General features: G+C 42.4%; 1 protein-coding gene across 13 annotated transcripts in view; it reads right to left on the bottom strand.

The window, feature by feature from the left end:
• The window catches only part of SETX (senataxin), a 60862-nt gene that overhangs the window by 23473 nt on the left and 9504 nt on the right, over nucleotides 1-27885 (bottom strand). For 8 of the 13 annotated variants that reach the window (XM_036329267.1, XM_036329271.1, XM_036329272.1 and 5 more), the window contains 9 exons: nucleotides 25944-26157; nucleotides 21494-21603; nucleotides 19190-19409; nucleotides 18304-18423; nucleotides 15349-15520; nucleotides 15139-15226; nucleotides 9409-13551; nucleotides 7056-7155; nucleotides 1143-1316 (listed from right to left, as the gene is read on the bottom strand). In XM_036329267.1, the coding sequence (XP_036185160.1) occupies nucleotides 1143-1316; nucleotides 7056-7155; nucleotides 9409-13551; nucleotides 15139-15226; nucleotides 15349-15520; nucleotides 18304-18423; nucleotides 19190-19409; nucleotides 21494-21603; nucleotides 25944-26157 (5341 nt within the window). The remainder of the gene's footprint in view (nucleotides 1-1142; nucleotides 1317-7055; nucleotides 7156-9408; nucleotides 13552-15138; nucleotides 15227-15348; nucleotides 15521-18303; nucleotides 18424-19189; nucleotides 19410-21493; nucleotides 21604-25943; nucleotides 26158-27885) is intronic. The other 5 variants (XM_036329273.1, XM_036329274.1, XM_036329279.1 and 2 more) reach the window with 3 other exon arrangements.

Below are 27885 nucleotides of genomic sequence, written 5' to 3'. Positions count from 1 at the left end.
AATGTGACAGGAAGGATAAGGCGCACAGTAGGTGCTCATTAAATTCAAGCTAACTTTTTTGTACTACTACCCTAGGGAAAGAAGTCCCTACAACCCATTAGATGGGGTGATGTAAACAGTAAACCCCTCACGGTGCCTCACATTTAGTCATATGTTTAGTCTTCGCATTCATAATGAGCCACAAAGCCAAGGTTGAAATGTGATTAAGATATAAAAACAGGTGACTTACAGGTTGTCTGTTTCACAACAAGTACAATGCAGATGAAGAAATATACCACAAGGAGAGGACATTTCAAAAGGAAGCTTTTAAATTATAATTCTAGAGCAATAGATTCTGCTCACGGGTACACCAGGGGTTGGGAAAACCACACTAGGCAAAGAACTTGCAGCAAGATTGGGACTAGAGCAATAAATACTGGACCTTTTCCAGATGAGTCTAGAAAAAATAAGAGGACTCTGAATGGCAAGTCATCAACCTAAAGCATTGATGGCGAACCTTTTGAGCTCGGCGTGTCAGCATTTTGAAAAACCCTAACTTAACTCTGGTGCCGTGTCACATATAGAAATTTTTTGACATTTGCAACCATAATAAAACAAAGATTTATATTTTTGATATTTATTTTATATATTTAAATGCCATTTAACAAAGAAAAATCAACCAAAAAAATGAGTTCACGTGTCACTTCTGACACGCGTATAATAGGTTCGCCATTACTGATCTAGAGGTCCAATGAATGTACAATTGACCCTTGAACAACACAGGGCTTAGACGTGCCCAACCCCCTCCTCGCAATCAAAAACCCAGGTATAACTTTGGACTCCCAAAAACTTAACTATTAATAGCCTACTGTTGACCAGAAACCTTACCTATAACACGGTTGATTAGTACGTATGTTGAATGTTACATGTATTTATACTGTATTCTTAAAATAAAGTAAGGTAGAAAAAACATAAAAAACCATAAGGAAGAGAAAATACAGTTATAGTATCTAAAAAAAATCCGCGCATAAATGGACCCACGCATTTCAAACCTGTTGTTCAAGGGTCAACTGTGGGGCAAGTACACGGCTGGGAAAGACGACTTGGGGGAAAGTAGGATGAGCTCACAGCTGGGACTCTTCAGTGTCTCGTTAGGTACTTACTGACTGAAGTGCGGCGGAATCTCTGAACATAAGCACAGTGATATTCATGGGAAGCTTGGATGGAATTCCCCTCCATCTCTCTCTTCTCTCCTTTCAGTCTCTCAGGAACCAAAAACACCAAGTCATTCTCCCTTGGATAAAGCTGTTTAGACAGTTCACATTCCTCAAGAGAAACTACAGAACAAGAGGTCAGCATTTATCTTAACAGAATTGTTTTATTTTTCAAATTATAAGAGAAATTTTATTCAGAAAGTTATTCTAGGTAGTTATTCTACTACCTCTACAGAGGTAGTAGAAGGGAGCCAGCTGGCCACACAGAGAGCTGCAGAAGCAGAAGGGCCCCTGGAGCTCCGGAGAGGGAAAGGCTCAGGTAATAATGGGCCTGGGGAAGCAGGGAGGACGGGAAGGCAAGGACGTGCCCCCGAGAGAAACCGCCCCGGTTATTTTAAGGGCAAATTACAGGAGCCAAAGCCCGTGCCAAGTCCCAGGGCGTAGGCAGCACCAGCGATCCCCACACTTCAGATCGGTAGTCTACAAATACTGATTACACAGTACCACCTAATGTTTCTTACAAACTGCTAAAAAGCCAAAACAGATGAAAACATAACATTTAACATTCAGAAGTAGCTGATACATTTACTTCCCTTGAAGTTTATTTTAGTTTTTTTAATCAAGAAAATCTCTCTTTTGTTCCCCACTTTCAAAACCTCAGGGGGAAACCCAGATCCAAGTCCACATCAGAATGTTGAGCCTATTGGTGGCGTTTCACACAAGGGGAGAGAACGGCTGTAAAGCAAACGGGTCTGGGAAAACAGCAAGCACCAGAATGAACATGCTCAGTGCCAGTCGCCAAATCCAGCCACAGCACCCTGAACTCAAGCACGAAGTCCTGGCACGAGGCAGACTGAGCCCCTGCACCAAAACGCTTTTTAAAATGCAGCACAGAAGCAGCATGTATCTGAGGGCATCAGAGAACAAACGTAACAATGAAGAATTACTCTGTTGAGATCCAGAAGGGGTCAGTCCAGCATTTCCCTAGAAACTCTGAACTGCTCAGGGAGTGGCAGCCGGGTCAACCTGGGACGGCCTTGTTGGAATAAACAGACGACAGCAGGGCCCTCTCTCGGGAGCACACCCACGCCTTTCTTCCCCAGTGTGTATCTTTACCTTTTCTCCCCAAGTTCTAAGGTCCCCACAAGACTCACAACCAGGGGAGCAGCAGGTGGCAGCTGCTCATCCTGAGCTAACCCCGATCCTGCCTCCAAGGCCCCCTTTCTCTCTGACTGCCCAGTGGCTGACAGCAGCCCGCCCTGGCTCACTTCTTTCCTGTGACATTTCTCCGGAGCCAAAGGAGAGCCCCACTTTGGTTCTCCTGTTGCTTCCTCTGCCCTAATTCCTTCCTTTGTTTCGCTGTCCCCAGCTTTAATAAACATCCTCTAAAAACACATATAATTTTTTAAAAAGACAACGGCTGGAGTCCAGGGCTTGCCCAGAGCTGGTTCCAGGTAGCCCTCCTGCTTCAGGGTGGGACCATGAAGGACCACACCCAAGGGTGAAGCAGAAGTGAACTAGCCTTCCCATGAACAGCCCAGCCTCAAGTCACCTCGGTACTTCAGAAAAACTCAGTCCCTTAAACCAGACTCAACGCCTTTTAAAATGTAAACCTTAATCTAGGGCAGTGGTCAGCAAACCGCGGCTCCCGAGCCACATGCAGCTCTTTGGCCCCTTGAGTGTGGCTCCTCCACAAAATACCGACTTCTGCGCATGGGCCACAAAGTTTCAATTGCACTGTATGTGGGCGCCTGCACATGGTGTTTTGTGGATGAGCCACACTCGGAGGGCCAAAGAGCCGCATGTGGCTCGCAAGCTGCAGTTTGCTGACCACTGATCTAGGGCAATACAAAAACAGGATACAGGGTAGATGTGCACACTGCAGTTTGCTGACACCTCTTCTAGATGTTAAGGTAGTATATGACCTGCAGCACGCACAGATCATAAAACACACACACACACACACACACACACACACACACACACGCATTTGTTATGTTAAAAATAAGGAATTCTTACAAAGAATAAAATAAGAATTTTTAAGACATCACTAAGAGTCAAAATGCAAGCCAAAGTGGCAGAATGGCTTGCATCAGATTATATAAACAACCCCCACAAACCAGTAAGAAAAAGACAACAGAAATAAAGTAAGCTGGAAAAGAGCCTGCAAAAGGCACTTCCCCAAAGAGGTTATGGAGGCACCTACTAACTCTATGAGAGGGCCCCACTGACTATTACAAATGTTATCCTATAGCCATAACCGGTTTGGCTCAGTGGATAGAGCGTCGGCCTGCAGACTGAAAGGTCCCAGGTTCGATTCCGGTCAAGGGCATGTACCTGGGTTGCGGGCACTTCCCCAGTGGGGGATGTGCAGGAGGCAGCTGATCGATATTTCTCTCTCATCGATGTTTCTAACTCTCTATCTCTCTCCCTTCCTCTCTGTAAAAAATCAATAAAACATATTTAAAAATAAATAAATAAAAAGCACATAAGTTAAAATGTTAAAAAAAAAAAAAAGGTTATCCTATATAATAAAGCGGTAATATGCAAATTGCCCATCATGCCCTAGCACAAAGATGGCCACCCCCATGTGGTCTCAAGATGGTCGGCAGGGAGGGCAGTTAGGAGCAACCAGGCCGGCAGGGGAGGGAGGGCAGTTTGGGGAGACCAGGCTGGCAGGGGAGGAAAGGCAGTTTGAGGGGACCAGGCCAGCAGGGAAGGACAGTTGGGGACGACCAGGCCTGCAGGGGAGGGCAGTTGGGGGCAACTGGGCTGGCAGGGAAGTAGTTAGGCATCGATCAGGCTGGCAGGCATGCAGGCAAGCGGTTGGGAGCCAGTAGTCCTGGATTGTGAGAGGGATTGGGCCTAAACCAGTAGTCGGACATCCCCCGAGGGGTCCCAGATTGAAGAGGGTGCAGGCTGGGCTGAGGGACACCCCCCCCCCCAACCTCAGTGCATGAATTTCATGTACCGGGCCTCTAGTTACAAAATAAAACCAACAGGTCATCAATACACACACTGAAATGGTGAAACTAACATGGCAATCAACACAGATGTGTTGGTGAGGCAGAGAGGGTGTGACTTCTCAGACACTGCTGGGGTAGAATTCTGCACAGCAGGCATGGCATTATCTGGCCAAGCTGAACTTAGGTATCAGCGTATCCTGAGACTCCGCAATCCACTTCTGGATATACGCCACAGAAATGCCCTCACAAAAACACTGAGTGACATTACACATGAAATGCTGTGTGTGAAGTTAACCCAGCAGGCCTAAGGCTGCAACCCTCTGAAGGCCTGTTCACACAGTGGGCCCCTGGCATCTGGGAACTTGTATTTCGAACAGTTCTCTTCATCTGCTGATGAGAACACTCACCGTGCCTAAACAGCGTGCAGAAAGAATATGGTTTACGCCAAACACCCACTTTCCTTCTGGAAGTCAGGAATGCGGGCTGGGCAGAGGCTGTTGTGGGCACTGAATGGCCAATGAGCTTCCCTGTGGTAAGATTTCACCTGAGCTGGCAGGACTGTGATTGGGAAAACAGTGTGTCCTGTGTGACTCCATTGGCAAAGGACTCTGGAAGCTTTCTCCCAGTTTCCTCATCTTCACCCCACATTCTCTTTCCCGCTAATGATTTTGCTTTGCGTCCTTTTGCCATAATTAAGTCATAGCCACAAGCATGAATATATGCTGATCCTCTCAGCAAATCACTGAACCTGGGGATGGTCTTGGAAAGCCCTGCTGGGAAAAAATGTCTACCAACAGTGACATTGTGATGTAGTCATACAATGATATACAGGCTGTCCCATTAAAATGTATATACACTTTAATAGCTGGTAACTCACTTAATTTTCACTTCTTTTCGCATTTAATTAATCTGAAATAATGGGTGAAACCAGACTAAGCTTTGAACAAAGAAAATTTATCCTAAAGTGCCACTAGACTTTTTTTTATGGGGATACATAAAAACTGGCAATAGTCAACAAATTGAGGGCACACAAATACCAAACGAAATGCTTCTTGATGTTTATGATTCCACTGTTTTACATTAGCAGCAGTGCCTGGACCCAGGTCAGTTTGAAAACAAATGATGACCAAAAAAAATATTCATGGGACATATGTAATACTTTCAACAATAAAGAAATTAAAAAAAATTACTTCTGTAGATTCTTTTAAATTTTAAAAATGAACTGTATGTTAATAAACACTGACTTTATAATAATTCAAAGAGTGTATACACTTTTGGGGGATACCCTATATTAGCACAGCAAAAAACAACAATAAATATGCACACAAAATTGATGAATTGTACAACACAAGAGTAAATACTATGTGAGTCCATCATATGATCAAGATGAATGCCATATAAATTAGTGACTTAAATATATTTACAACAAAACATCAAATTAAAAAGAAAACCTCCCTAACAGAAAAAAAGCACAAAGGGCACACACAGACAATTATCCCTGCCCCACAACCCCCAATAATACAAATGACCAGTGAAGATCTGGGGGCAAAACCCACAACCTCAAATGAGATACATTTTCATATATAAAACTGAAAGAGTTTAAATCAGCCAACGCGGGAGATACACATTCTAACACCCAATAACAGAAGTAAAAGTGATATTCCTTTCAGTAGGCAGAGGCAATGAGTCCAAGTCTCAAACTGTGCTGCATCCTGTCTGACCCAGCACAGAGATTCACTCAGTGTTTCTAATAGTGAGAAACTGTAAACAACGTCCACATCTAACCAGCAATGCTGGGTGAAATGGAACTAGGAATATGCTTGCAATGGTATAACTACAAGTACTAAACATACTATCATTATTTCATAACTCTGAAAAGACATCTACAATATATGAAATGAAAATAAGTCAAATGTAAGCTTCATGAAGGCAGGAATTTTATGGTGTTTTTTTAAACTTCTACATACCCAGCATCTAGAATCTTACAATCAGACAGTGTATACAGAGTGGGGCAAAAGTAAGCTTACAGTTGATTGTATGGAAAATAATATAGTAATTAATAAATAATACAAGAATAAACTTTCGGTACTCACCATTGCAAACCCACCTTCACCTCACTCTGTATAAAGCCACTAGAATGGTGGGTGATGTCTTTTTCCCGCTGGCTAGTAGTACCTGAATCTACAATGAGCACTTAGGACCTGGCCTCCGAAACAGACACATGTGCTTTTTTCTTAGGTGAATCTATGAAGGAGGATGGATTTGGGGGACCATTTCATAATGCTACTGCGGTCACTCATGTGGCCCTTAGTGTTTTTGTGAGGGCATTTCTGTGGCGTATATCCAGAAGTGGATTGTGGAGTCTAGGGTATACTGATACCTAAGTTCAGCTTGGCCAGACAATGCCATGCCTGCTGTGCAGAATTCTACCCCAGCAGGTTCTGAGAAGTCACACCCTCTGTGCCTCACCAACACGCTCCCATTTTAGAGTTCTGAATATGTGGCTTATTTTTAACTGATACATAAATGCAATTATGTGTTTTACACTGACCATGAAATGAAGAGATAGACAGCAGGAAGATTTACTCAGAAGCTATAAACACTATTATTACAACCCACCCCTCACCCCATCTCGCCCCCTTCACTCACCCTCTCTCCTAGCTTCCATGAACACTTTGGCCTGTGGTATTCTATTTACAGAATGATTAAAACTATAAATGTTCTATTTATAACTGTCCCAGTAATTATCCTCATTAAGACTTTAAACATATTCTTTGTAAGAGGTTATAAATTCATCTTAAGGAACCTATGCTCCAGAAAAATCAGTGATACTTCCTCAAATAGAAATGTCCAATTATTATGTGATATGTTCCAAGTTACATAAGAAAGTACTTACTCACAAACTCCCAGTATTTTTTATATTCTGCAGGAAATTTTCGTAACTGCAACTCATAGAATTTTCCTCTGTTTGGAGAGCTGATCCATTCCTGTGCTACCTATACAAAGCCAAAAAAAAAGCAAATGAAGAAAGCAAAAACATTCTGGAAAGCCAATGCTAAACAGCAAAATGTCCCAAAGCCACAGCAAAATCCACAACCTAGAATCCCAGGTGACAGAAACACTAACAATTAATTGGGGATTCCAGTTTCCTGGTTAGCAGTAAGGATCTTAGAAGTTGCCACTCCATCCTAACAAAGTAAGAAGCCAAACAAAGTGAAAAATCAACAACTCCTCTTACATTCAACAGCAAAGTGAGGTTGCTGCCCACAAAACTGGGGACAGGCAGGTGGATACAGACAACCGCAACTCACAGAGCAGGCCCCGTAAGTAAAAACCCATCAGGTAGGAAAACCCGAACTTTAACTGGCAAGTTGCTGGAGGTTTGGTATGAACAACTCTAATGTTAAAAACTCTAGGCCCTAGGGGGACCCAGTAGAGGGGCCCACACTTGGTGAGTTTTATACTGGGAGCGCTACAAGGTCCTCACAGTGAATACTGGAGAAAATCCCTTTGCTTCCAGCAGCTGGGGGGGTAGGAGGGGTGGGGGAGAGGATCCATTTTGAAACTCACCAGAGCATTCCATGCCGATCTTCCTAACAAGGCCTGCTCTGTGGGGAAATATTCTACCAGAGCCTAACCTGCTGGGGTAGAGTGAGAACCTCATACATCTGGGAGGAGAGAAATAACCAACTCAGCCCACTCTAGCCTTCGTGTCCCACCTAAGGATGTGAGGGACAGCCAAACGTGCGCAAGGCTCAGTCCAGAGGCGGGGCGATCACAGGACTACAGACACTTGCCCTCCCCGACAACTCCCCACATTACCGAAGGCCTATTGACTGCTGTTCCTGTCACCAGTATATCATGTCCACCTTTCCACGAAAATTACAAGGCATACACAAAGGCAAAAACACAATTTGAAGAATAAGCATCAGAACCAGTCAGATATGGCAGGGGTGCTGGAACTATCAAACCAGGGCATTTTAAAAACTGTAGTTAATATGCTAAGAGTCTACTAGAAAAGTAGACCCTGTAAGAAGAGGTGAGTAATGTAAGCAGAGATGTCAATGATAAGAATAATCAGAGAGAAAGAAGTGTTAGCGATCCAAAGCACTGGAGCAGAAATGAAGAAGAAGGCCTGTGCTGGGCTCATTGGTAGACTTGGCTGAGGAAAGACTGTTTGAGCTCAAGGCTATAGCCACAGGAATTATCAAAGCTCAAAAACAAAGGTAAAAAACGGGGGAAAAAGAACAGCGTATCCAAGAACTGTCAGACAACTGCAAAAGTGCACCAGACATGTAAGGGGAATACCAGAAGAGGAAGGAACAGAGAAATATTTGAAGCAATAAGGACTGAGAGTTTCCCCAAATTAATGTCGGACACCAAATTCCAGATCCAGGAAGCTCAGAGAACAAGCAGAATAAATATTAAACAACACACACACACACACACACACCAAACAAAAAACCCACACATCCAGGCCTAACAACGCTCTTGGGTGCTAACACCAAGAGAATCATCAGTTGTTTTCCTGAGGTTCAAACGTAACTGGGAATTGGGCATTTCATTAGGCAGTCCTCGTCAGGGGGTGAGGGAGAACCAGACCGGATGTGCTGGGGAGGGGAGGGAGGCAGCTGAAGGGAGAGAGCAATTGCTATGAGTAAGAAACTGGAAAGACAAATGTGCTAAGAGAAATGGAGGATTTGCTGTTTTTTGTTGCTTAGTGTAATTTATCCTTTACCACCTCTTCAAGAGAATTTTGAGTAAAGGCCTCCATTACCTAAAAAAAAAACTCAGCCAGTGTGGCTCACTGGTTGAACATCGACCCATGAACCAAGAGGTCACTGGTTTGATTCCCAGTCAGGGCACATGCCTGGATTGCAGGCTCAATCCCCAGTAGGGGGTGTACAGGAGGAGGCTGATAAACATTATTCTCTATTCCTCTCTCTAAAAATCAATAAAAACGTATTTTTTTTAAAAAGCAGATGGAAGACTATCGCCTCTTTGCACTGATAAATGTGTCCTCCGGGGCTAGCTGAACTGTGCCTATAGCTCAGAGGGCAGAGGTGAAGGCAACGTCACCTCTGGGCCGCCAGCATCTCAAGCAGCACCTGGCAGATGTCTGCTTCAAGTGAAACCTAGAAGCAGCAGCACCCTGAGACCAGCTGTTTTAACTGCACTCCACTGCTCAGCAGGGTCAAGAAAAGAAGCAACTTCAAAGCCTGAATAGTACAATTAAAATCCATACTTACCGTTTCAAAGGCATTCAGTAACACCAGAGGGAAGAAAACACTGAAGTAATCTTTATAATCTTGAAATCTGACAGGCACGGATCTTGAGATGGCCTGACAAAGAGTTGTTGGGGGCCCACACTGGTCAAACTTTGCAAACATCTCATATTTCCATTTCAAGACCTCTTTGATGAAGGTGTCAGAGATAGGCTGTGATGATGAGAAAATGTTGGCTGGAGAAGAAAAAGGTCTGCACTCACCAAACGGGAGTTTGAAAGCTTGCCTGCTGGAGTTATTTGGAATTGGAGAATGAGGAATATTGTACAAACTGTTCACTTCAGCCCTTGGCTTTGGAGACAACGGAGAGGCAGGCTGTGGTACTTTGGAAACAGGCTGTCCTCCATTTGACTTATTTTTTAGGCCTGGAGATGCCGAGGCACTTTCCAAAGACTTGGAAAGATGAGCAATTCGTGAAGTACTGCTTGAGCTAAAAATCTTTGTGGTGGAAGGTCTCAAAGGTTTAGACGCAGAAAGAGGCAGGGCAGGTTTACGAAAGACATCTTCATCTGCTGCTTTAGCTTCAGAGTGTTTTGAGCAGCACTCACCCTGGCTTTTCACAGTTTCCACACAATCCTTGTACTTACATCTTGTGCTACGCAAAGATTCTGACTGAGGCCGATTTATAGAATCTTCTACATGAACTCTTTTCCAATGGCCTTCTCCAATGAGTCTATTATCACCATTCTGCATTTGTGAACATAAGTCCATATCTTCGGGATCATGTTGTGTTAAAAAGATATCATCTTCCATATCACTGTCGGAGTCAAGCTGTCCCCTTTTCAAAGCTGGCACCTCTAAATGATGTCCAGTCAGGCTGCCACCACCTAACGGGTCCTCTGGAGTACAGCCCGTAATTGCACCTGTTGGTACCCTTCCATTTAACACAGGGGAACTACAAGGGCTCAAAAGAAAAGCATCACCAGCCACCTGAGCAACGTATTCTTCTTTCCCAGGTCCTTGCTCAGGAGACACACATTGTACTGACTGAGCTCCACTACTGTGTGCCAGGACCTCAGCTCCTCCTTTGTTACTGTTGCCTGACCTACCTGTAGCCGGTGTAACACTGTCGGAATGCTGGGCCGCAGGTGGTGCTGCTCCTGTAGTGCCTGCACTGCCATTCCGTCCTTGTCTGTTTCGATGAGATTTGGATCTCCTCTGCCTTTGAAATGGAAGCTCTTGACTCACGAGCAGTTTCTTATCGTTCCCAGGAAGAGTCCGAGGAGAAATTAGTTTAGCCTTTTTTGGGGTACCAATTTCTCCAACAATTTTGCCATGGTGGCGTAATTGACCTATTATGTCTAAAGATCGCTGAGACAACACAGCTGCTCGACGAGGAGCCTTTTTCAGACCAAGTTTCTCAGCCTTTGAAGTTGGTTCAGGACACTGGCGAAATTTCTTTGGTAGCACGATAGCAGGAGTGTTCCTGCAACTTATGTAATTTAAACCTTTATTCTGCCTTTTTTTGGTGTCTGAATGCGTTTTCTTAGGTGTTTTAGAAACGGAGGCTCTCCGATCCACTTTGGAGTAAGCTCGATGCTTTGGAGATGACTTCTTCAGGGAGACCGGAGTGACTCTCTCAACACCTGAATTGGGAGATGTTCTTATGTCTGCAACTTTAGTATCATTTTCAGTTAGATCCCTCTCATTAAGAGTATCAGATTGGTCCTCATTTCTGACAGAAGATGAAAGCCTTAAAGAGTCTTCAGCCATCATTTTTTTAAATTGTTTTCTCTTGGGTTTTTTTCCTTTAATTTCACAAACTTCCTCAACAGAACTACCACTTTGTGGTTTTGCATGCTCAGTGCCCTCTGCTTCATTTTTGGTAACTTCTTCAGACATAGCGTAATCTGTATCATAACCCCAATCGTTTGTGATATCTACTATATGAATCAAACATGAATTTTTTTCATCCTCTTGAACTGAATTCCCATTGTCTGTTTTCTGATCTTGCCAAACTGAAAACACTTTCTGTTGGCTTTCAAACTCAAAAACCTGAGAGCCAGAGTCCTCAAACTCCTCTATCTTCTCTTCCTTTGTTAGCTTCATGTCCACATTCATATTAGCTATTGAAGTACCCTGCCCTGGCCATTCTTTCTCAATGCACATTTTATCTTGTTTAATGTGTTTCTCAGAATCTGGAGTTTGTTCATCACCATCTTCATCAGAATCTGAAATAATAATAATTCGTTCACAGGTTTCCCTGACATTATGTTGGTTGGCTCTGAAACTTCTTTTATCTTTTACTTTTCTTTGTAACCGGGATGAGCTTTTTTGGGTTGCATCTGATGGAAACTTATTGACACGGGCTTGAGCTATTAAAGATAATGTGTGGAGGTCTCTGTCTATCTGAGAATCTGTTAGGGTGTCACACTGAGGACTGCTAGGGGCCTGTTCTCTCAGGTCAGAAGAAACTGGACCAGTGCTCTTGTTAATCCCCTTATCACTTGATCCAAGTAAAGTCACAGGATCTTTACAGGGAGATGTTTTAGGCATGGAAGTAAATGAGATAAAATCTTTATTATCAACATGACATTCCTGTACTTGACAATCGTTTTCATGGGAAGAAAGAACGTCTAACTCTTCATTCTTCAACTGTTTCAGCAATAAACTGTTAAGAGATTTCTGTCCATTTTTATGACACAGACTATCATTAGGGTCTAAAGAAAAGTTCTGCATGAAGCCATCACCTTTCTGACCTGCAGTATCTGTCCCTGAACAGAAATTCTCACGGTCAGAGACAGTCAGGTCTCCCTCTAAGTCCACAGTATTTTTGACCAAGGCACTTTTCCTGTTTTGCTTCTTTATTACATGGGGTAACTCAGTACAAATGTCACTTTTCTGTGCCTTAGTTTTTGCTTTTGAGGTTTTGCCAAGAACATCATTCTTTAGAGAGAAATCCTCTTTTGATGTGGGTGCCTTTTCCAGAGAATCAGTGTTAGAATCAGTCAACAAATGTGTTGACATAGTTACTCCACTGTCACATCCCTCTTCTGGATCATTTCTTGAAGTACAGTTCTGTGGCAAACAGGAGGAATTATCTTTTACAGACTTCTGCTTCTTTGTGTGTATTTTAACTTGATCTTGGGTTCTTTCAGTGGAAAGGTTTTTACTACTCTGCTTTAAGTGTGACTCAGCTGAGAGATGGTCTTCTAGTTTCAAACCTTTTATATAATTTTGCTCATTACCTTCTTCTATAGTGTTACTTGCTTTGCTTACTACACTACTCTCTTGCACTTGACATACATCAGCTTTCACTGGTTCTTTAGAACACGTTGGGCTGCAACTTTCCAGACAGGGGATGTCTTTTTCACATGCCTTCCCTATTTGCTCACTTTCTTCTTTACCATTAGAGGCAGGAGGGGTTTTACATGGAGGAGCCAACTCTGCCAAAGCAGTATATTGAGGCATTTTCAATCTTATGTTTCTAATAATTTGCTTTAAACAAGTTTGTAACTCGTGGGTTTCCTGACTAGTCAACTGCCAACCTAGAGATAAATTTCCTCGCAGGAATAAGTTGAGCTTATCCCAGAATCGCTTACAAAGAGTCTGCTGCCCAAGCTGATAACCTTCTTTAAGAAGACTTCTAATGAGCTGCACACAAGCGAACTGTACAGAGTTAGATGGCATTGAATGCAGTGACAGAGACGTTATCATTGCTGCTCCTTTGGAGCCATTGGCAGATGACTTCTCAGAATTCCGTGCAAATGCAGTGGTGGGAAGCTTGGCACATTTCACAATGGCTTCTACCCACTGCTGGGAGCTAACCCACAGCAAATGCAAACATTTTTTATTTCTATGTAGTTCAATCACCGACACCAAAATTAGGAAAAAAAATTCAGTGACTTTGTCACACACCACAGCTGTTTGGTTGAGAACATCTTTGACTTGGGAGTACAGATGGTGGATGACCTCTACTATGTAAGCCATACCCAAATCATTAAGATCCATGAGGGACTGAACAAAAGGGATGAACCACAGAAATGTGCTGTTGTGAACACGCATGTCTTGACCAATATCTGACTGAAGCACACTGGCTAATGTTTCCATTTCTTCATACATGTTAGGACAATAATCTGGGCAAATGGCTGATCTCCACCCTGAATCCTAAAATGAAAGAAATACTGACTTTCAGACAAACAAGCACCATTCATGACAAGGTTAGCACACAAGTTGTAAACAAAAAAGTACATGGCTCAATTTTCCAATTTTGGTTTACACATAACCCCAAGAAATTGAAAATACAGTTCAATTTTGAGGTGCAAGTTTCATGTAATGGTAAACTTACAACACCTCCATGTACTCTGACCCCCTTTCCATTAGCTGGTTCTGATTTCTAGTCATGTCACTTATCTCCCCCATACCCCAAAACTTTCCACTCTTAACCACTGCACTTAAAAATTAATTTTCCAAAGTGTGCACATTGTAGTTTGTGGGGAAGCATGGGACTTAGTTGGAAAGTCTGTAAGGAGGAAACTCCAAAAGGTCGGAACCCCTAGGGGGAGTTGGCTGAAGGCAACCACCCTGCCTTGATCTTTTCAAACAACTCTGTGTCCGTGTGAGCCCCAGGTGTTTACTAGAAGCTTTATGCTTAGTCTTTAGACATCCTTGCTTAAAGGACACTACAGACATATGTGTCTTTCTCAAGGATGCTTACCCTACTGATAGTATCTAAATGTTAATTTTAATTCAAGCTGCTGTTGCAATAAAAGCCGAAGAGACAGGCCAATGGGGCTGTTTGGTTCCTATAGCCAGGCAGTCCCTTAGTCCTCTCTTTCACAGAGAGAGGTGCTCTGGCTGAGCAATGCTCCCCCTGTGGGAGCGCATTGACCACCGGGGAGAACTCCTGCATTGAGCATCTGCCCGCTGGTGGTCAGTGTGTGTCACAGCAACCAGTTATTCTGCTGTTCAGTCAATTTTCATCTTAGACTTTTATTATATAGGAAGGATGTGGGTTCTTGTTCAAGCTGCACTACGCCTACTCCATATGGAGGATCAGAAGCCTACAGAATGCCAGGAGCAACTACCACCACGCCCTCCTCCTGAAGTAGAGCCTATAGAGCCTATAGTATCTAAAGCCGCACCACTAGAGGACATATTTCCTGATCCTCCATCACAGTTGTAGGAGAGTTCATCAACTAGATCCTCAGTTATGGGATCCTGTGTCAGGCAAGCCATGTTAGGAGAGCTTTTACCTTGCCCAGTTATGCAAGACCAACAAGGTAATAGGATTCATGAGCCATCTCCTTTAATATTTTTAAGGAGATAAGGAAAAGTACCAAAGAAAATGGAGCTAACAGCCCATTTACAAAAGGGACTCTAATTTATTAAGTCTTGTCTGTGGGTTATGTCTGCCTGTAAATATTGTATATAAAAGTGGCTCTGTTGATTGCTGTTTTGTGTCTCTGTGATATTTGGTTTTGCTAGCCAAGCAGTCCCTTAGTCCTCTCTTTCACAGAAATGTGTGTCAGAGTAATCACTCATCCGTTGCTCAGGGTCTGCTTGTCAGCCCCAGGAGTAAAGCCCATTATTTCTCCCATGCACAATACATCTGGTTCAACCATAAAGCCTCTATGCAGCAACTGATTCAGAATAGCTACGTCATAAAATAAGCAATTCAACTAATTATGTAAAACATGGTCTTACAATGCAAAGGTTATACAATGTCATCTTAATGCTCAAACTGTTTTATACCTTTTTGGTCTTTTCAGGGTTATAATTGTACACAATCTGGCTGCAAGTCACCAAATCATCCAGACACGACTCTGGTTCTGACTTGGCCCTTAAATATTAAGAAAAAATAGAAATTACAGAAATGAAGGGGGAAAGAAAACCCCTATTGTTAAGATACAACAGAGTTCCTTACAGATAACTTTTGAGATCCTGACACACTATGGAACTAACCTCACAGAGCTGTTCCGTATATTCTGGATCTCTCTGTTGTAGCTTGCATTGTCGATAATGGTCTGAAAGGCCTCAATAGGATCAATAAGTTGACCCCAGACCTTAGATCCCAGGCGATCCAAAATGACCATGAAACAGTGCAATGCTGGCCAGAAAGGATCTTCACTATCATCTGAAATACAATGGAGTTATTGCCAAATAAAAACAATTAGAAAAGATACTAAAATATATTGAGAATTAAACATTCTTTATCTGGGTAGGAACAAAACTAAAAACAAAGCAGCAAGTAATTGAAAGCAAAGCACTGCCAATTTCAGGTTTTAAAAAGCTGGCAAGCTCTGGCTGACATGCTCAGTGGTTAGAGGATTGGCCTGAGAACCATAGGGTTGAGGGTCCTGGGTTCGACTCTGGTCAAGGGCATGTACCTGAGTTGCAGGTTCCCTACCCCAGTTGGGCCGAGTACAGGAGGCAACCAATTGATGTGGGCCTCTCACATCTTTTTTTTTTTTCTTTCTCCTTTCTAAAATTAATGGAAAAATATCCTCCAGTGAGGATTAACAACAAAAAAAGCTGGCAAAATTTTAAATTGTTTTTGCATTTTTTTCAAGCAATACTCTACACCTCTAAAAAAGTTTTAAATGGACAACAAATTTATATAGTCTAGGTCAGTGGTCGGCAAACTGCGGCTCGCGAGCCACATGTGGTTCTTTGGCCCCTTGAGTGTGGTTCTTCCACAAAATACCACGTGCGGGCGCGCACGTACAGTGCCATTGAAACTTCGTGGCCCATGCGCAGAAGTCGGTATTTTGTGAAGAGCCACACTCAAGGGGCCAAAGAACCGCATGTGGCTTGCAAGCCACAGTTTGCCGACCACTGGGTCTAGGTAAACCCAACTTTCCCACCATTTGCCACACCTGAAGCCATCTTTTCTATCCAATTCGCCTTCTCCCAGAACTCCCTGAATTAAATCACACAAGAGAAGTAGAGGAAAGAAAGGGGAAAGAAAAACTTGGTATTTCCAGATGTAAGCAAAGCCCAGGATTCAGCAAGGCTAATGGGTAAGCAGAGCCGCATAACCTTTATCCACCGACTGCAGCATGGCTTGTTGGAATCTACTTCCCTCCAGTGGCAGGAATTCCCATGACTCACAAGCTCTAACTTCTAGTCCTTTCCCTGTTCTCTATCAGACATGCAGTGGCAAGATACTGCCCCACTCAAAGGCCTCCAATTGTTCCTTAATGTCTTCTAAGGAAATTCAAAGTCCTCAGTCAAGCACTTACAGTCTTCCTCTATTGTTCTTCTCCAGCTTTATCTGCCCCCCCCCCCACCCCCCCCCACCCCCCCCGCATAATCACTCCCTAGCTACAGCACAAACAAATAGCTGGCTTTTTCCCAAACAAGAACCAGAAGGCCTTCACTATCAGTACCATTCCTCAAAGCCCTATCCACCCAGGTCCAGCTCCAAAGCTTCCTCCATGTCACACATTGCCCAGCCATGTCATCTTCTACAGTACCCGACCCCTCCTTCGGAGGCAAATGCTCTGTGACTGTTGTTTTGTAGTCACCTAGAACCTCCAGTTTTACTGCCCTCAGGACGCTTAGAGTCTAGTTTTTCATCATAGTCAGTCATATAGATCATATAATGTACTTTCTTTTTTTTTTTTAACATATTTTTATTGATTTCAGAGAGGAAGGGAGAGGGAAAGAGAGATAGAAACATCAGTGATGAGAATCACTGATTGGCTGCCTCCTGCACACCCCCTACTAAGGGATCGAGCCTGCAACCTGGGCATGTGCCCTTGACAGGAATCGAACCTGGGACCTTTCAGTCTGCAGGCCGACGCTCTATCCACTGAGCCACACCAGCTAGGGCTCATATACTTTCTTATGCTCTACTACAGCTGACACATGTCTCATAAACTGTCAAATTAAGGAAGAATGTCATCAGTTAGGTGAAGACAAGAAAGGTTTCAGAAGTGTGTCATTCTAAAGGTTAGGGGAGCGGGATTAACAGAGAGAACAAAATTATATGTGCAAGGCATTCAGAAAGAAACGAACAACTTGTGTAGTAAATGCCGGCAAACAAACTCATAAAAACCTTAATTAGGAATAATCTAGCAAGAAAGAATAACATTAAATATTTTAGAATCTCCCACAAATAAGTTTATATCCACACTGAGGTTGCCTGAAGGGAAGTCAAAGTGGGATAATTAAATTCACAATGTTTTTGTAGGATCTGGCTGCGTGGTCTTTATTATCAATTCAGTCCTTCATAAAGGAGACAAGATTAGAAACACTTCAGCACAAATCCTCCCTTGATACAACCATGAACGAAAGAAAGCTGGTCTGATGATAAACATGACTACACGGTTCAGACCTATTTTCTGGACTCTCTGAGCAGCCTGCCAGCGCAGGTCCTGGGTGATGGACGTGCTCTGTAGCTGTACTGACTGCTCAGTACAGAAGCCACCAGGCACGTGCGGCTAAGTACCTGAAGTACAACGAGGGGCCTGAAAAATTAAATTTTTACTTTCACTGTAATTTAAACAGCCACATTTGGCTAGCAGTTACCATGTTGGACAGTGAAACAATAGAGAACCAAAATGAAATGAAGAACCAGGAAAAAAGAAAAACAGTGGGACAGGGAGACTTTCTCTACAATTTTAACTGTTGCCGTTAGAAATTTACCTCCTATAGATTCTACTCTTAACTCTACCACTAACTGGGTGTTTCAACATGAAAAAGTGACTTCCCTGGGCTTCCGTCTCTTCTTTTATGAAAGGTGTTGAATTAAACTCTAAAGGTCCGTTCCCATTTAGGATTCTGAATCTGTGACCTAAACCATAAAATGTTTTTTCTCCACACTATACACACAATTCTTGCAGTGACACCAGTATTTTAAAAGTGCGTCACCATCAGAGCATTCAAAAGCACTTAGCGAAGTAAGCGTCTTACCCTCTGACTGTCTCTTCATGGTGTGAAGTATTGACTGCATGAAATCATTCTGTTTGTCTGAGCCCAACAACAGTGAATCCATGGCTTGCTCCTCGAGAATGGTCAGCAGCATGCAAATTCCTGAAAGATTGTTTACGGGTTTCTTTAATGGATTAAGTAGCACCACCCTCATGCTTCCTCTCATTCAGGTGGCAAAGAATACCAAGGCAGAAAGATGAAGCAAAGCAGAATCCAGTTCCTCTAACATTTAACTCTGATGTCTACATAGACATCTATTCCTAAGTAAAAGGACTTCAGACTAATTTGAGAATAAAATGGGAACATGGTATGAATTTGGTTAGAAAACAATTTCTAAGATGACTACCACACAATCTATATTTCATGTCTAAGATGGCTTCAATTTTAAGATCACCATGTTTCACGTACCAACCACTGCCAAATAGGACTCATGACTGAAAGACTTAAATTCAGTAAAGTAGGGTGGAACTATTTTGAGTCAGCTTAGAACTTGTTGAAAACCAAAGCTAGTATCTCTTCCTATCAGGAAATATTTTACAGATGGAAAAAGAGGCATTAAACCTTTTCTTAAACTAGATCAAACCCTATCAAAGTCAACTACTTTATAAATATTTTTTATATCTAATATTATTTCAAATAAAATATTTGCTATACTTGAAAATGTATTTCTTACACAGATTGTTTCTAGGATAAATATTTAAAAACAAGATGTGTAGTTATGTCAATTTAATGACAAAAGAATTGGAAACTATGAAATCCTGTATTCAGCAACTTTGATAAGATTATCAAAAGAGATCACTTCCTTTGCAGGATACTCATAAGAACTACAGGAAAATACTAAGGATATCTGTGTAGTGACAATACTTACCTAACCAATAGTTTTTGTAGTTGGAAGTGTCATACATGTGTGGAGGCAGGATGATCAATTTACCCTTCTCAAGGACAGTAGTAGTATAAATGTCTGTATTTTCTAAAAGCCCCAACTCAATGACTTTAAAAAGGCAAGTCAAAACCTCTTGTAAGTCGTAATAATCATCCCTGTCCACTTTTCCCAAGCCTTTTGCAGTCAGGATAGCCCAACGACGAACCTATAAGCACAACACATTCGTCACTTCATTCAACAAAATATTGTCTCCACACACCAAAAACCTACTTAAGATAATAGGATTCCCTATAGATTTTAAAAGACACAAAATACTAGGTCCTGGGCATGTAGCTCAGCTGATTAGAGTGTCATCAGACAGGCCAAGGTTACGGGTTCAATCCCTGGTCAGGTGCAAACAAGGAACCAACCAATGAATGTACAAATTAGTGGGACAACAAATACATATTTCTTCCTTCCTCCATCCCTCCCTTTCCTTCTCCCTTCCCTCTCTCTCAAATCAATTTAAAAAAAGACAAAGACAAAAATATCTATTTTTTTTAAAAAGACAAAAGAGTCCTGGCTGGTTTGGCTCAGTGGATAGTGTCACCTGCAGACTAAAGGATCCCGGGTTCGATTCCAGACAAGGGCACATGCCCTGCCATGGGCTTGATCCCCAGTGGGGGCATGCAGGGGGCAGCCAATCAATGATTCTCTCTCATCTTTGATGTTTCTATCTCTCTCTCCTTTCCTCTTTGAAATCATTAAAAATATATTTTAAAAAATGTTTTTAAACACAAGAGCCATAGCCAGTTGCTCAGTGGTTAGAGCATCAGCCCACAAACTGAAGGGTCACGGGCTCAATTTTGGTCAAGGGCACATACCTGGGTTGCAGGCTCAACCCCGGCCCCAGTTTGGGCGAGTGTGGGAGGCAACCAATCGATGTTACTCTCTCACATCGAAGATTCTCTATGTCTCTCCCACTCCCTTCTACTCTCTAAAAAAATCATGGAGCCCTAGCTGGTTTGGCTCAGCAGATAGAGCATCAGCCTGTGTACTGAAGGGTCCCGGGTTTGATTCCGGTCAAGGGCACATCCCCAATAGGGAGTGTGCAGGAGGCAGCCGATCAATGGTTCTCTCTCATCATTGATGTTTCTCTCTCTCTCTCTCCCCCTTCTTCTCTGAAATCAATTTTTTTAAAAACATTAAAATTAAAAAATAAAATCCTATATAATAAAAGGCTAATATACAAATTATCCCCTCAACTGGGAGTTCTACCGGGAGTTCGACCAGGGACAGGGCTGGCCGGCCAATCACCTGTGGCCCCTCCCCTGGCCAGCCCAGACAGATCAGCCCTGATTAGGGCAGGCCAGCTGGACCCCACCCGTGCATAAATTAATGCACCAGGCTTCTAGTAAAAAGATAAAAACTTTAAAAAAAAAATCAATGGAAAAAATATCCTTGGGTGAGAATTAACAACAAAAATAGTTATTTTAGGTGTGGGGATGGTACTGTTTTGTTTTTTTCCCAATGTCAGTGTAGGGAGATGCTATGCTCGCCTCCTCCCACCACCACATCAAAATTACAACTAAATTATAAAACTATCACCCTTAAGAACCACCTGAAAACTAGCTGGACATAACCCTATAACCAAGTCCTTATCATTTAGAGACATGTTCTGAAGCATTTTATGGATGAAATGCTCTGGTGTCTCAGGTTTGCTCCAATGAATCCAAAAGGGGATTATACTATCGACCATATATTGATAACTGATGCTCAGTGATGAATATACAGGGGTTCACTATACCATCCTACTTTTGTATGTTTGCAATTTTCCATAACAGACATTTAAAAAGGGAGGACAAATGAAAAGAGGGACCTCAAAAGCAAAACCTCTGCAACGAGCTCCATGGCAGGGCCGACACCCGGGGGTGCTCTCTGCTGCGGTTCCTGCCGCAGTTTGTTCTGATTTCTGGTCCTCATTTCTAGCACCGAGGCACTGCCTTCCATCCCTTCCCCTCCCCACACCCGCACCTACTAGTACAATAACTTTTCTAACACTGTAACTGGCATTGCCATGTGTTTGGAGTGGGACAGGCAGTCGGGAGCAGGAGAGAGCAGTGCTGCTCTGGCCCAGGTCCTGCCCTGGAAGAGGTAACATTACTTTCTTCTTCGTCTTCTGAGCTCAAGCAGCACCTGTCAGAGGTATTCTGACAAACATTTTAAACAAAATACACATGGAAGCCTCTCAGACAGCTATCTACACGTGCAAAAATATATGTCCTTCCGTCGTCTAACACTCATACTCACCATTTCGTTGGGATGGACCAAAAACAAATAGATTCCGGGCTGTTTCTCAAAAACCTGAAAGGAGCAATTGGCTTGTTCCATCCGACAAAGTGCTTCAACACATAACTCATCTAAATAGAAAAATAAGGCAGTGCACATAAGATATACATTTTATCAAATTACCGAGAGTACCTAAATCTGGCCCCTTCGCTTTTTTCTAAGTAAATGAAAACCTGTCCCTTGTAAATGTAGGAACACTATGTACCTATCTGAAATAACAACTGATCCCAGTATGGTTCCTATGAATTATTCTGACTTTACTAGTACATACTTTTTTTTATTTTTCACTCCAGGCAAATTATCTCCATAGGGTATCCTCTTAGAAGTATGGTTACAGGTCCAATTCCAATAGCATTTTCCATTTTGACTCATGTGGACTTTATCTGGTACTAGAGCGTTAAGGAAAGTCAGCTTCCCTTCCTCTCACCCCCATTGGCTATTTTGTCCTGCTCTCATTTATCAAAACATCCATTTTCTCCACTGGTTTGAAATGCTACCATCATCAAACACTAAATTCCTCAAATACACCTGGTTGATATCCGGACACTACACTGCTCCACTATGTGAGCACTGTTCTAACCCCTGTTACTCGAAGGAAATGTCTTCATTACTCTTTCAAAATAGACTCATACACTCACTCTATCAGATGAAGCAACTTTAGTTTGTTAAGCTTCAAAGAATATTGGCAGTGGCAGGCTTGGGGAGGAGGGATAATGGCTTGAAAAGCATGAAGGGAGCTCCTGGGGCACTGACATCGTTTCTTTAGCTGAGTGGTGGCCACCAAAGCTGTGTTTGGTTGTGAAAAAATATCAAGCTTCCATATTTTCCTGGATGTAGCATTCTTCAATAAATATTCTAAAAATGACTTGTTGGAATTTAAAAATCTATTTTTAATGTATTTAGATTTAACCAAATCTTTAGATCAACTTTCTCTTACTGACATAATATCACAAGAAAGCAATGAGAAAGATCCATAATGTGCCAGTCTCAACAAGTCACTTAAGGAGGAAAAGAGCCACACCAACGAAAAGGTGTGTGGGCATGTGTGCATGAATATACTCTTTTGGATTAAAAGAGATCTAAGAAAGGAGAACCAAATGTAATGTATGAATCCCTGACTGGACTCTATTTTAAACAAACCAGCCAAAAACCATTATTTTGTGACTGCTGGAAAAATGTAAATATGGAGTAGATATTAAATGTGTTATTTTGTTAGATATGATAGAGCAGGGAAATGTCTTTTACTTTTAATAGATTCATATTAAGAAATGCAAACATAGAGAGGAAACCAAGATGGCGGCATAGGTAAACACCGGCAATTGCTGCCTCGCACAACCACTTCAAAAATACAACTAAAAGACAAAATGGACATCATCCAGAACCACAGGAAGGCTGGCTGAGTGGAAATTCTACAACTAGAAGGAAAGAGAAAAGCATACCGAGACTCAGAGGAGGTGTGGAAGTAAAGTGCAGAGGTACGGAGGCGCATGCAGAAAGGGCTGGTGACTGAGGACACGGTTGTCTTTTTCAATCGGGAGGGAGTTCTGGGCGAGTCTCTGGGGACCCAGACTCACACAGGGAGAGGCTAGACTAGACTGTCTGGCATCGGTCGGACCTAGAGGGTGGCTTTCTCTCAGAGGTGCTTGCAGTGATTACCGGGACACTGAGAAACGGGGCCTCTTAGGGCAGGACTGAGGAGCAGCCATAGCTGCTTTCTCCGCCCTGTTGATCCCCTGGGACCCCGCCCCGCCCAAGCTGTGCGCCGGCTTTTGCATATGAAAGGCCTGGCCCTTTGCAATCTGAAAATTACCTAACCAACTGCACCTGGCCCAAGGCCCCACAGCAGCTTGCATTCCTTCACAGCTGAGCTCCTGCTGGGTAGCCTCAGGCAGAGGCTAAATTAGCACCTCCTTAGCGATCCAAGAGCCAGTGTACCCAGTGGTCAGAGTGGGACCATCCAGATTACAACTCCTCAGATCCATAAGGGACATACTCAGGGGGCAGACTCAGTGAGCACCAAAGCCCCACTGAAGCAAGTCTTGCCCCGGAGGGGTGTCTCCAGCCCAGAAGTTCTCCCACTGCAGACACAGCTGATTCTCACAGCCAATTGGCCTGGAGGTCAATTCCTCCCAGTGATACCTACAACAATCAAGGCTTAACTACAACAAGACTGTGCACAAAGCCCACAAGGGGGTGCACCAAGAGTGTCCACCTCAGGAAATTGGGGAGGCTGAGCCACTGGGCCCTATAGGACACCTAGCACAGAAAGCCACTCTATCAACACAGGGAAGCATAAAAAAATGCGGAGACAAAGAAACAGGTCACAAATGACAGAAATGGAGGAAAGCAAACTACTGAATATAGAGTTCAAAACCACACTTTTAAGGTTTTTCAAGAATTTTCTAGAAACCACCGATAAACTTAGTGAGACACTCAAGAAATCTAGTGAGACCGTGGATAAATTTAATGAGATCCTCAATAAGTCTAGTGAGACCCTCGAGGTTGTGAAAAAGGACCAACTAGAAATTAAGCATACACTGACTGAAATAAAGAATATTATACAGACTTCCAACAGCAGACTAGAGGATCGCAAGAATCAAGTCAAAGATCTGAAATACGAAGAAGCAAAAAACACCCAACCGGAAAAGCAAAATGAAAAAAGAATCCAAAAATATGAAGATAGTGTAAGGAGCCTCTGGGGCAACTTCAAGCGTACCAACATCCGAATTATAGGGTGCCAGAAGAAGAGAGAAAGCAAGATATTGAAAACCTATTTGAAGAAATAATGAAAGAAAACTTCCCCTACCTGGTGAAAGAAATAGACTTACAAGTCCAGGAAGCACAGAGAACCCCAAACAAAAGGAATCCAAAGAGGACCATACCAAGACACATCATAATTAAAATGCCAAGAGCAAAAGACAAAGAGAGAATCTTAAAAGCAGCAAGAGAAAGACAGTCAGTTACCTACAAGGGAGTACCCATAAGACTGTCAGCTGATTTCTCAACAGAAACTTTACAGGCCAGAAGGGAGTGGCAAGAAATATTCAAAGTGATGAATACCAAGAACCTACAACCAAGATTACTTTATCCAGCAAAACTATCATTCAGAATTGAAGGTCAGATAAAGAGCTTCACAGATAAGGAAAAGCTAAAGGAGTTCATCACCACCAAACCAGTATTAAATGAAATGCTGAAAGGTATCCTTTAAGAAGAGGAAGAAGAAGAAAAAGGTACAGATACAAATTATGAACAACAAATACACATCTATCAACAAGTGAATCTAAAAATCAAGTGAATAAGTAATCTGATGAACAGAATAAACTGGTGATTATAATAGAATCAGGGGCATAGAAAGGGAATGGACTGACTATTCTCGGGGAGGGGGGAATGTGGGAAGAGACTGGACAAAAATCATACACCTATGGATGAGGACAGTGCGGGGGGGGGGGTAAGGGCAGAGGGTGGGGTGGGAACTGGGTGGAGGGGAGCTATGGGGGGAAAAAAAGAGGAATAATCTGAACAATAAAGATTTAATTAAAAAAAAAAAAGAAATATACAGATGCCTAAAAAAAAAAAGAAAGAAATGCAAACATAAATGACCAAAATCTAGGCAACCAAAATTTGGTATTTAATGTTAAAAAATAATATTACTGAAAATAACATTAGTGATTACTGAAAATTACTGCAGCCCAGTGGTTCCCAGACAGATTCTACCTTTCCACAGCCCTGCCCCCAACTTCTAAGAGGCATCTGGGTACTTTCTGGAAATATTTTTGGTTTTCACAACTGGGGAGGGGAGAGTGGGGTACTACAGCATCTAGCAGACAGAGGCCAGAGATGCTGGTACCCATCCTACAGTGCACAGGGCAGCCCCACAACGAAGAATAATCCAGCCTAAAATGTCAATAGTGCCAGCCGGCCGGCATGGCTCCGTGGTTGTCACAGCTCAATTCCTGGTCAGAGCACATGCCAGGGTTGCAGGCTCCATCCACAGTGTGGACAGTGCAGGAGGCAGCTGATCAGTGATTCTCTCTCTTCCTTGCTGTTTCTGTCTCTCTCTCCCTCTCCCTTCCTCTCTGAAATCAATAAAAATGTATTTAAAAAAAAGTCAATCCTGCCAAGGTTGAGAAAAACACAAGAAAAAAATGAACTGAATGAAGAGATGAATAAAACATATAATAAAGCAAATACAGCAAGATGTTCACTACCGTGGAATCTATGTGGTGCGTATATGGTGTTTACTACATAATTTACTTTATGTTTGGAAACTTTGATGACAAAATGTTGGGAAAAATATTAAATATCCTAACTATATGTTCAACAAACAGATTTTCATATAAATAAGCCTAAATTCTTATAATCCTTGAAATAATAAAACTGATACAACCTGTAGAACATCCAAGATACTCACTAACATGCTCATGTAAAAGCAGATAAGGGTATTTCAGGATTTCGAGAAGAGGAACTCGAAGCTTATTCTCAAAGTCTTGGCCAGTGAAGTCAAACGGTTGTGCCTCTCCATTGTTGTCTATGATATATAATTCATCATCATCACCTTCCATTTCTGCTTTCATAGATTTTTCAAAGTGATTTATGAGACGTAAGGTTTCTAATTCCCATAAAACCTACAGGAAAAGAAGAATGGGCAGTGTGCTTTATATCTTGTTATCAACAAAACATACTGGATGTCATGATCTTTCTAAAAGCCTTTTCCTAAGCATAGAGATGCAGAATTTTAAAGTAGACATCACAGCCTTTGCCAGTTTGGCTCAGTGGATAGAGCATCGGCCTGCGGACTGAAGGGTCCCAGGTTCGATTCCAGCCAAAGGCACATGCCAGGGTTGTAGGCTCAATCCCTAGCAGGGGGTGTGCAGGAGGCAGATGAGCAATGATTCTCTCTCATCACTGATGTTTCTCTCTCTCTCCCCCTCTCCCATCCTCTCTGAAATCAATAAAGAAATATGTAAATAAAAAAGAAAGGAAGCCATCTGTGTTTGGTATTTAATGTTAAAAAATAAATAAAGTAGACATCACATATTAGATTGATTTGAAGAAAAAGTCACTAACCATGGCCACCTTTATGATACATGAATGAGCACAGTAAACCCTCGATTTTGCAGACCTTGATTTAAGATTTTAGATTTAACAGATAAATGAGAGAGAATCACTGATCAGCTGCCTCCTGCACGCCCCACTGGGGATCAAGCCCGCAACCCGGGCACATGCCCCGACCAGGAATCGAACCTCCTCCTCTCTATATATCACCTCTATGGTCTGCGTTTTATTTTTTAAAATATGTTTTTATTGATTATTTTAGAAAGAGAGGGAGAGAGAGAAACATCAATTGCCCCCTACTGGGGCTTGAGCCTACTATCTGGGCATATACCCTGACCAGGAATTGAACCTGTGCCCCCTGGGTGCATGGGACAACACTCAACCAACTGAGCCACACAGGCCAGGGCAGTGTTCTGTTTTTCATCACATAAATGTAATAAACCAAATATTCAAAGCTACATTTTTAAATGACATGTGTTACTTTGGCTTACTATGACTAGAAAATATGCTTGTGCTCAGAGGTTTATACCATTTACCCATTTAAAAATGAAGAGAAAAAAAATCAATAAAAACATAGTCCAAACTGGAGAGCATTATGCTAAGTGAAATAAGCCAGTCAATGAAGGAAAAATACCACATGATCTCACTCATTCATGGATATTAGAGACCATTATAAACTTTTGAACAATAATAGATACAGAGGCAGAGCTGCCTCAAACAGATTGTCAAACTGCAGCAGGAAGGCCGGGGAGGGTTGCGGGGCAGGAGGTAGGGGGGTAAGAGATCAACTAAAGGACTTGTATGCATGCATATAAGCATAACCAGTGGACATAAGACATTGGGGGATAGGGGAGACTAGGGGACTGTCTAGGGCGGGGGGATAAAATGGACACATATGTAATACCCTTTGTAATACTTTAAGCAATAAAAAAAAAAAAAAAAAAAAAAAACAAAAAAAAAACAAAAAACATAGTCCAAGCCATTCAGACACATGAATTTATAAAACCGTCAAATATACTGATATACTGACATGAACCAACCCCCTCCCCATACATCATTTCATAAAATTGTTTTATATCAAAACTAGAGGCCTGGGCCCTGGCTGATTTGGCTCAGTGGATAGAGCATCGGCCTGCGGACTGAAGGGTCCCAGGTTTGATTCCGGTCAAGGGCACATGCCTGGGTTGCAGGCTTAATCCCCAATAGGGGGTGTGCAAAAGGCAGCCAATCAATGATTCTCTCTTATTGTTGATATTTCTATCTCTCTCTCCCTCTTCCTTCCTCTCTGAAATCAATAA

This window comes from Myotis myotis, unplaced genomic scaffold, assembly GCF_014108235.1.
Source record: "Myotis myotis isolate mMyoMyo1 unplaced genomic scaffold, mMyoMyo1.p scaffold_m19_p_12, whole genome shotgun sequence".
Lineage (NCBI taxonomy): Eukaryota > Metazoa > Chordata > Mammalia > Chiroptera > Vespertilionidae > Myotis > Myotis myotis.
Note: the sequence above shows the minus strand (reverse complement) of the source record. Positions and strands in the feature narration are given on the sequence as shown.